Raw genomic sequence first — 9,941 nt, 5'->3', positions numbered from 1 at the left:
CCCCCCCCCCCCCCCCCCCCCCGCTGTGCTTAATTCCCTCTGAGGTCTAGGAAAATAATACCCAAAGGTGTAGGTCTCAACTTTTTTAGGTATAACTTTAGTGTGTTTCATTAGGCTCTGATACAGGCATATATTTCTTAGAAGAAGGGACAAGGGACCGTTATTCCCCACCCCCATGTATGTGTGTGGAAACCCTGCTTGAGGGAAGAGGAAGGAAGCTACTCGGCTCTGCTGTGCTATGTCCTGCCCTGTTTAGAACTCCTCTGAGTGACTGTATGCTTCCTGAGACTACAATTCCCAGCATGCTTAGCCTCAGGCCTGGCTACACATGCTCAGTAACTCTCAAGGTCCACTTCTGTTAACTACTAGGGGTATCTGAAGAGGAAGGGCAGTTGGTGTTGCTAAGGGCAATGACCTGAGACCTTCAGGCTGGGTGAGACCCTGAGCTCAGTTAGGGCACGGGCCAGGGGTTGGTCTGAGCTGGATTTAGGTTGGAAGTGGGTGGAAATTAGGGAGTTTCTTCTTTTGTGATGGTAATGTCCTCGTAGAAACAAGTGGTGGTGGGGGAGATCCATCCATAGCTAGGCTATAGTTCTAGTAGTGTGTTCCATCTTTTGCATTGCCTCAGACTCTGCCTCTGGGAGAGGGATTTTTGCTGGACTCAGGCTTCCTGGGTCATGACTACCCCTGGGTTGGCACAGACTAGCCTCTAGAATGGCAGCTTACTTGAGACTTGAAGAAAAGGTGTGGAAATAGGGCTCACCAAAAGCCAAAAACCCAGAGGCAAGGCAAACAGCAGTATTAGATATAAATGGATATGCTTCTACTTGGATGCTATGGCCCCAGGAACTCTTACAGAGGAGGCTGGAAGTGGGAAAGTCAAATGGATCCCCTGAGAATCTCTCCAGAGTGCGAGAAGAGGGTATGTGTTTATCTGGGGAGGAAGTGACCCTACAGGTTAGGGAGAATGACTTTCTTGTCAGTATAGGATTTTGTAGTATGGCTTGCTCTGATGTCTGGAGGGTCTGGATGCCTTCTTCCCAGGATTCTGGGAAAAGTGCTTCTTGGGAAGACTTAGTAGGCATATAGATCTCTTTCTTGGCACCAACAGGTCTCCCCGAGAGGGCCCTGCCCAGTCGGAGAGAGGGATGGACAGCCAGAAGCTGCCTGGTGAGGATAAAGATTCAGAACCGGCAGGTGAGTAGGACAAATTCTTTATTTGCTTTTAGATTTCACAGGCAACCTTATATTTCTGGTCCTGGCCCAAGGACATGAGCTAAGTCTATGCAGCAGATAAGTAATGGAACAACTTTGTTCTTTGAGACAACAGTTGAAATATCATAACTCTGATCCACTCAGGTTTTGGATAATCTCATGTGTCTGGTGAGTGGACTTTGTATTAAATAGGGATGATGACTGACACATGCTGTTTGTCTGTTTATTCAGCTGATGGACCTGCAACTTCTGAGGACCCAAGTGCCACTGAGTCAGACCTGCCTAACCCACATGTGGGAGAGGTCTCTGTCCCTAGTTCTGGGAGTCCCAGTCTTCAGGAGACTCCTCAGGACTGCAGGTAACTTGTTTGAGGGCACATAAGGATTTGATTTGAGAGTCTAGGGCTTTCAAGGAAGAGAATTTAGGAAAATGAGTGTCGGGGAACCATGGGCATGCCAAATCATGGGGTTGCTGGGGGCCTGGCGTGGTACTGATGCTTGTGTGTCCACAGTGGGGGTCCGGTGCGGCGTTGTGCTCTCTGTAACTGCGGGGAGCCCAGTCTGCATGGGCAGCGGGAGCTACGGCGCTTTGAGTTGCCATTTGATTGGCCCCGGTGTCCAGTGGTATCCCCTGGGGGGAGCCCAGGGCCCAATGAGGCAGTGCTGCCCAGTGAGGACCTGTCACAGATTGGTTTCCCTGAGGGCCTTACACCTGCCCACCTAGGAGAACCTGGAGGTGAGTGAGGAGAATGGGGCAGCAAATGGGAGAAGGACTGGGTAGTCCTGAGCCAGCGATCCCCTTTCTGTTAACTCTTTCCTTTCTGTTTACCTCTTCCTACCTGTAAAGGGTCCTGCTGGGCTCACCATTGGTGTGCTGCGTGGTCGGCAGGCGTATGGGGGCAGGAGGGCCCAGAACTATGTGGTGTGGACAAGGCCATCTTCTCAGGGATCTCACAGGTGGGGCTGGGGCCAAGGGATTGCATAGGTGAAGGGTAGGGCTGGTGGGCTTCTGAGAGTCAGGGTGGAATGAGAAGGAGTGTGGGTATGCTGGGGCAGAGCTAGTGCCTGAACTGTTTCTTTGGGGAGAGCTGGCTGACACTGAGGCTCTTTCTTCACCCTGGCAGCGCTGTTCCCACTGCACCAGGCTCGGTGCCTCCATCCCTTGCCGCTCACCTGGATGTCCACGGCTTTACCACTTCCCCTGCGCGACTGCCAGTGGTTCCTTCCTATCCATGAAAACACTGCAGCTGCTATGCCCAGAGCACAGTGAGGGGGCTGCACATCTGGGTGAGAAGTCCTGATCTTTGGTCATAGGGCAAATGAGAGACCAAGTGTGCCTTGGATTTTTGTACTCTACAGAGTACTGATCAAAGTATAGATTTATATACTGTTGGTCTGCCCCACTAAAATAGGTGTGAACTTTGTGAGCACCAGGGGTTTGCCTGTCTCGTTTACCATTGTGTCTCCAGTGCCTAGAACAGCTGGCAGACGTTGGGCAGGCACTCAGTAACTTTGTTATTTGTTCATTCTGTGCCCATGGAGTGCCTGTTTTGTGTACGGCACTGTGCTGAGGCTTGCAAGGAATCCATAGCTGACCTGTGGTGTGTCTACCCCCTGCAGAGGAGGCTCGCTGTGCAGTGTGTGAGGGGCCAGGGGAGTTGTGTGACCTGTTCTTCTGTACCAGCTGTGGGCATCACTATCACGGGGCCTGCCTGGACACTGCTCTGACTGCCCGCAAACGTGCTGGCTGGCAGTGCCCTGAATGCAAAGTGTGCCAAGCCTGCAGGTAGGAATGGAAGGGCAGGAGGGAAGTCTTAGGCACAACACAGGTTAGGGTTGAAAATGAGGGCAGTCGGAGAAGGCCTGTTAACATGAAAACAACAAAAAAGAAACGAGGGCAGAGAGGACACTGTAATGCTCCCTGTGCCTCTGCAGGAAACCTGGGAATGACTCTAAGATGTTGGTTTGTGAGACATGTGACAAAGGATACCATACTTTCTGCCTAAAACCACCCATGGAGGAACTGCCTGCTCACTCTTGGAAGTGCAAGGTGAGTGTACCCTGATTCTGCCCTATTGTCCCTAACTCTGCCTCCTACAGCATTCTCTGTCTTGACAAGTCCTATACTCTTCTTTAGTCTTTGCTGTCTGACCAATGCCTGTTTTGCTCACTCCCTTCCCTTAGGCATGCCGGGTGTGCCGGTCCTGTGGGGCAGGCTCAGCAGAACTGAATCCCAACTCGGAGTGGTTTGAGAACTACTCTGTCTGTCACCGCTGTCACAGAACCCAGGGAGATCAGCCTATCAGCTCTGTTGCTGAGCATCATACCCCTGTGTGTAGCAGGTAAGTGGTGTGGACTGACTGAGATTGGGCTGGCAGGTTGGAAGGACTGAGTTTGGCAGGGTTCTTCTTAAATTGAGTGGGCTTTCAGAGGAGAGCCTTAAGGTGGGCAGTGCCATCCACAGCATTCGTGCCTCGCCCCAGTGTGCTCTCTAGGATTTGTTAGCTGGTGAGAGCCACAGTGCCTGCTCCCCTGTACCCTCTGCAGATTTTCACCCCCAGAGTCTGGCGATACCCCCACTGATGAGCCCGATGCTCTGTACGTTGCATGCCAAGGGCAGCCAAAGGGTGGGCACGTGACCTCTATGCAACCCAAGGAACCGGGGCCCCTGCAATGTGAAGCCAAACCACTAGGTGAGTAGGGTTTGAGGGTCCCTGAAATTCATCCCCTTTTATTCTGTGACAAGAGACAGTTTGTGCATTGCCCCGGACCCTGCACTTCCTGTGGGGTAGATCTGAGCTAGATAGGAGCATCGTGTTGTTGTGTCTGCAGGGAGAGCAGGGGTCCAACTTGAGCCCCAGTTGGAGGCCCCCCTAAATGAGGAGATGCCACTGCTGCCCCCACCTGAGGAGTCACCCCTGTCCCCACCACCCGAGGAATCACCCACATCCCCACCGCCTGAAGCATCACGCCTGTCCCCACCACCTGAGGACTCGCCCGCATCCCCGCTTCCTGAGGCATTGCACCTGTCCCGGCCGCCGGAGGAATCGCCCCTCTCTCCGCCGCCTGAGGAGTCTCCTCTGTCTCCCCCACCTGAATCATCACCTTTTTCTCCACTGGAGGAGTCGCCCTTCTCTCCACTGGAAGAGTCACCCCCGTCTCCTGCACTTGAGACGCCTCTATCCCCACCACCTGAAGCATCGCCCCTGTCCCCACCATTTGAGGAATCTCCCTTGTCCCCACCACCTGAGGAACTGCCCACTTCCCCGCCACCTGAAGCATCTCGCCTGTCTCCACCGCCTGAGGAGTCTCCCATGTCCCCTCCACCTGAAGAGTCACCCATGTCTCCACCACCAGAGGCATCTCGTCTGTTTCCACCATTTGAAGAGTCTCCTCTGTCCCCTCCACCTGAGGAGTCTCCCCTCTCCCCGCCACCTGAGGCGTCACGCCTGTCCCCACCACCTGAGGACTCGCCTATGTCCCCACCACCTGAGGACTCGCCTATGTCCCCACCACCTGAGGTATCGCGCCTGTCCCCGCTGCCTGCGGTGTCACGCCTGTCTCCACCGCCTGAGGAATCTCCCTTGTCCCCACCGCCTGAGGAGTCTCCCACATCCCCTCCACCTGAGGCTTCCCGCCTCTCCCTGCCACCTGAGGACTCCCCCACATCCCCACCACCCGAGAACTCCCCCACATCCCCACCACCTGAGGACTCGCTCATGTCCCTGCCGCTGGAGGAGTCACCCCTGTCACCACTACCTGAGGAGCCACAACTCTGTCCCCCATCCAAGGAGCCGCACCAGTCACCCCGGCCTGAGGAATTGCACCTGTCCCCCCGGCCTGAGGAGCCGCACCTATCTCCGCAGCCTGAGGAGCCACACCTGTCCCCCCAGCCTGAGGAGCCATGCCTGTGTGCTGTGCCTGAGGAGCCACACTTGTCCCCCCAGGCTGAGGGACCACATCTGTCCCCTCAGCCTGAGGAATTGCACCTGTCCCCCCAGACTGAGGAGCCACACCTGTCTCCTGTGCCTGAGGAGCCATTTTTGTCCCCCCAGCCTGAGGAATCACACCTGTCCCCCCAGTCTGAGGAACCATGCCTGTCCCCCCGGCCTGAGGAATCGCACCTGTCCCCTCAGCTTGAGGAGCCACCCCTGTCCCCTCGGCCTGAAGAGCACCCTGAGGAGCCAGGCCAATGCCCTGCACCTGAGGGGTTGCCCTTGTTCCCTCCCTCTGGGGAACCACCCTTATCTCCCTTGCTTGGAGAGCCAGCCCTGTCTGAGCCTGGGGAACCACCTCTGTCCCCTCTGCCTGAGGAGCTGCCCTTGTCCCCGTCTGGGGAGCCATCCTTGTCACCTCAGCTGATGCCACCAGGTAAGGGGAAGTTAGTACCCTCTTACTCTGGAACAGCTGTAACTCTTCATGGCACGTCTGATCTAAGAGCCCTTCTTTTTTCTCTTTCCTTCCAGATCCCCTTCCTCCTCCGCTCTCACCCATTATCACAGCTGTGGCCCCACCGGCTCTGTCTCCTTTGGGGGAGTTAGAGTACCCCTTTGGTGCCAAAGGGGACAGTGACCCTGAGTCACCCTTGGCTGCCCCCATCCTGGAGACACCCATCAGCCCTCCACCAGAAGCTAACTGCACTGACCCTGAGCCTGTCCCCCCTATGATCCTTCCTCCATCTCCAGGCTCCCCAGTGGGGCCGGCTTCTCCCATCCTGATGGAGCCCCTTCCCCCTCAGTGTTCGCCACTCCTTCAGCATTCCTTGGCTCCCCAAAACTCCCCTCCTTCCCAGTGCTCCCCTCCTGCCCTGCCACTGTCCGTTCCCTCCCCGTTGAGTCCCATAGGGAAGGTAGTGGGGGTCTCAGATGAGGCTGAGCTGCACGAGATGGAGACTGAGAAAGTTCCAGACCCTGAATGCCCAGCCTTGGAACCCAGTGCCACCAGTCCTCTCCCTTCCCCGATGGGGGACCTTTCCTGCCCTGCCCCCAGCCCTGCCCCAGCCCTGGATGACTTCTCTGGCCTAGGGGAAGACACAGCCCCTCTGGATGGGATTGATGCTCCGGGTTCACAGCCAGAGGCTGGACAGACCCCTGGCAGTTTGGCTAGTGAACTTAAAGGCTCCCCTGTGCTCCTGGACCCTGAGGAGCTGGCCCCCGTGACCCCTATGGAGGTCTACCCCGAATGCAAGCAAACAGCAGGGCAGGGCTCACCATGTGAAGAACAGGAAGAGCCACGTGCACCAGTGGCCCCCACACCGCCCACTCTCATCAAATCCGACATCGTTAATGAGATCTCGAATCTGAGCCAGGGTGATGCCAGTGCCAGTTTTCCTGGCTCAGAGCCCCTCCTGGGCTCTCCTGACCCGGAGGGGGGTGGCTCCCTGTCCATGGAGCTGGGGGTCTCTACAGATGTTAGTCCAGCCCGAGATGAGGGCTCCCTACGGCTCTGTACCGACTCACTGCCAGAGACTGATGATTCACTATTGTGCGATGCTGGGACAGCTATCAGCGGAGGCAAAACTGAGGGGGAGAAGGGGCGGCGGCGCAGCTCCCCAGCCCGTTCCCGCATCAAACAGGTGAGGGACTATCTAGCTGCGGGATGTGATCAGAGTTAGCCCTGTCAGAGGTATAGTCCTGTGTCACTGATATTTTCCCACCTTGCTTTGTGAATCGTATACTTGGAGATCCTTTATTCCAATTATTAAGGAGAAAATACTAATACATAGAAGGGACGAGTAACTTGCCCAGATTCATGGTTACTCAGTAATAGAATTGGGACCAGAAACTTGGTTCTTTCAAGTCACTGTTTTTTCTCCACTGTTTTTTCTCCATGTCCATGTCGGCCACTCTTGGGAGGGGAAGAATGGGTTTGGGCTACAGCTATGCACTTGTTGATATCTGGGAGTTTGGCCTTTTCCCCTGCCCTGAGTGGGACTCCTGGGCTTATTACCTGTCTTACTGTGTCCATTTGTCACTTCTTCTGTTCAAGTGTGTAAACCCAACACACTAGCCCTTGACATGCTCCTGTCATTGTCCCCTTCTTTCACTCAGGGTCGCAGCAGCAGTTTCCCAGGAAGACGCCGGCCTCGTGGAGGAGCCCATGGAGGACGTGGTAGAGGACGGGCCCGGCTAAAGTCAACTGCTTCTTCCATTGAGACTCTGGTAGTAAGGAGATGCCTCCTATTCCTCCCATCCCCCGACCATGCTTTAGTATCCTCTGAGTCCTTCCAGTCCCTTGCATGCTTGCCTACCTGCCTGCTCGTCTAGGGTCTGTCTGGCTATGTCTGAATTCCTATCCACTTGGTCCCCAGGTTTTTCTGAAATCTCTGCTGTCAGGCTGAGGCCCAGTTTGGGAGCCTGGGTGTTCTGTCGGTTATTTCTGGCTTTTGGCCTTCATCTTAGCCAGGGGTTCACACTTTCTTCCCCCAACAGCAAAGAGGAAAGTATCTTGGTGGGGGCAGATTTATCTGCCTCACTTTTCACAACTCTCTCCCCATCAGGTTGCTGACATTGATAGCTCTCCCAGTAAGGAGGAGGAGGAAGAAGATGATGACACCATGCAGAATACCGTGGTTCTCTTCTCCAACACAGACAAATTTGTCCTAATGCAGGTACCATACAGTGAGACCTGACACACTGAACATTGTGTATGTTTGTGTTTTGATGAGAGAATAGATGGGGAGAACTGGACCTACTTTTGGGATACCCAGCTAATGAGAAAACAGACCATGAATTCTAATCATGTTGTTCATTGGTTTGTCCATCCATCACATTTCTCTTGAGTGTCTCCTCTGAGCTTGGCACTAAGCTAGGAGCTAGAGAAATAGCAGTGAAGGGGGCCGGGCACGGTGGCTCAAGCCTGTAATCCCAGCACTTTGGGAGGCCGAGACGGGTGGATCACAAGGTCAGGAGATCGAGACCATCCTGGCTAACACGGTGAAACCCTGTCTCTACTAAAAAATACAAAAAGAAAAGCTAGCCGGGCAAGGTGGCGGGCGCCTGTAGTCCCAGCTACTCGGGAGGCTGAGGCAGGAGAATGGCGTAAACCTGGGAGGCGGAGCTTGCAGTGAGCTGAGATCCGGCCACTGCACTCCAGCCCGTAAAAAAAGTCTTTGCCCTATTGAAGTTTATAGCTTAGGGAACTTACATGTGTCCTCACTTGAATAATCTGGAAGCTGATAGAATTTTGTCACATACGTGATTCTCACCAGTCTTTATCCCATCTTATCTTCCTTTAATTTCTTCTTACCTTTACCCATGTCAGGCTTTATAAATTCAAGTGATCTGACTAGGTGAGTGAGGCATCCTAGGAAGGAGCAGGGTCCCTTGGTAGCTTACAGCATCCTAACGCTGTGGGATGGGGTTCCTGACTCTCTGGTCACAAATCAGTGTTGTAGCGTCATAGTGGGCTGGATCTGAGTGGGATGGGGAGATCTAGTTGGACATTCGGGTTTCTCTGTGTTTCCCCAGGACATGTGTGTGGTATGTGGCAGCTTTGGCCGGGGGGCAGAGGGCCACCTCCTTGCCTGTTCACAGTGCTCTCAGTGCTATCACCCTTACTGTGTCAACAGCAAGGTGAGTTCGGGCCCAAGAGGTGTAGGCTGGGAAATAGGATCAGTTATTTGTTACCCTAGTTCCTTGTCCTGGCCATACCACCTCTTAAAGCAGCCACTGGTCATGGATGTTGTTCATTAGTCACCAGTGGTTATCAGACTTTTCTTGGGGAAAAATACTTTGGAACTCATGGTGGACTTCATAGTTTCTTTGTGGTAGACCCTGACTTGCTGGTATAATTCAGTCCATTGTAAAAAATAACAACATGGCCGGGCGTGGTGGCGCCTACCTGTAATCCCAGCACTTTGGGAGGCCTAGGCAGACGGATCACCTGAGATTAGGAGTTCAAGACCATCGTGGCCAACATGGTGAAACCCTGTCTCTACTAAAAATACAAAAGTTAGCTGAGTGTGGTAGCGCGTGCCTGTAATCCCAGCCACTCGGGAGGCCGAGGCAGGAAAATTGCTTGAACCTGGGAGGCGGATGTTGCAGTGAACTGAGATCATGCCACTGCACTCCAGCCTGGGCAACAGAGTGAGCTCTGTTTCCAAAAAAAGAAGAAAAAAGAAAAATTGGGGGACCTAATTCTGTCTACAGTCTCTTCTTAGGGACTTGGCTAGTGGAAAGATTGCTATTCTATTCACAATGAGGCAGTGGCTAGTGCAGCTCTTCTCTGATCAGCAGAGATGATTGGGAATCTGCGTTTAGAGTCCCTGTTTTGGGGACAAGGGTGCTCTGTCTAAGTCTCCCTGTGCTCAAATGGAGGCCTAGTCTCTGCATTGGGGTTCCTCCAGCCTCACCCTTAGAAGTCCCACCTCCTAGGCTGGGCATGGTGGCGCATACCTGTAATCCCAGCACTTAACTTCAGGAGGCTGAGGCAGGTGGATCACCCAAGGTCAGGAGTTTGTGACCAGCCTGACTAACATGGTGAAACCCTGTCTCTACTAAATACAAGAAAATTAGCTGGGCATGGTGGCAGGTACCTGTAATCCCAGCTACCTGGGAGGCTGAGACAGGAGAATTGCTTGTACCTGGGAGGCGGAGGTTGCAGTGAGCCAAGATCACACCATTGCACTCCAGCCTGGGGAACAAGAGCAAAACTCCGTCCCAAAAAAAAAAAAAAAAAGAAGTTCCACCTCCTTTCCACCTCACACCCTGAGAAGTTCCCATTTTC

General features: G+C 53.9%; 1 protein-coding gene across 7 annotated transcripts in view; it reads left to right on the top strand.

Annotated features, from left to right (window-relative positions):
• Positions 1-9,941, top strand: part of KMT2D (lysine methyltransferase 2D) — a 42,210-nt gene that overhangs the window by 4,382 nt on the left and 27,887 nt on the right. For 5 of the 7 annotated variants that reach the window (XM_023211227.3, XM_023211229.3, XM_023211226.3 and 2 more), the window contains exons 2-15: positions 1,112-1,197; positions 1,447-1,573; positions 1,727-1,950; positions 2,062-2,171; positions 2,339-2,501; positions 2,835-3,000; positions 3,150-3,264; positions 3,399-3,556; positions 3,762-3,907; positions 4,047-5,585; positions 5,681-6,789; positions 7,265-7,378; positions 7,714-7,824; positions 8,684-8,788. In XM_023211227.3, the coding sequence (XP_023066995.2) occupies positions 1,149-1,197; positions 1,447-1,573; positions 1,727-1,950; positions 2,062-2,171; positions 2,339-2,501; positions 2,835-3,000; positions 3,150-3,264; positions 3,399-3,556; positions 3,762-3,907; positions 4,047-5,585; positions 5,681-6,789; positions 7,265-7,378; positions 7,714-7,824; positions 8,684-8,788 (4,236 nt within the window). In that variant the 5' untranslated portion in view covers positions 1,112-1,148. Of the gene's footprint in view, positions 1-1,111; positions 1,198-1,446; positions 1,574-1,726; positions 1,951-2,061; positions 2,172-2,338; positions 2,502-2,834; positions 3,001-3,149; positions 3,265-3,398; positions 3,557-3,761; positions 3,908-4,046; positions 5,586-5,680; positions 6,790-7,264; positions 7,379-7,713; positions 7,825-8,683; positions 8,789-9,941 lie in introns of those variants that run through there. The other 2 variants (XM_023211224.3, XM_023211230.2) reach the window with 2 other exon arrangements.

The sequence above is a fragment of the Piliocolobus tephrosceles genome, chromosome 10 (assembly GCF_002776525.5).
Source record: "Piliocolobus tephrosceles isolate RC106 chromosome 10, ASM277652v3, whole genome shotgun sequence".
NCBI classification, from domain to species: Eukaryota; Metazoa; Chordata; class Mammalia; order Primates; family Cercopithecidae; genus Piliocolobus; species Piliocolobus tephrosceles.
Note: the sequence above shows the minus strand (reverse complement) of the source record. Positions and strands in the feature narration are given on the sequence as shown.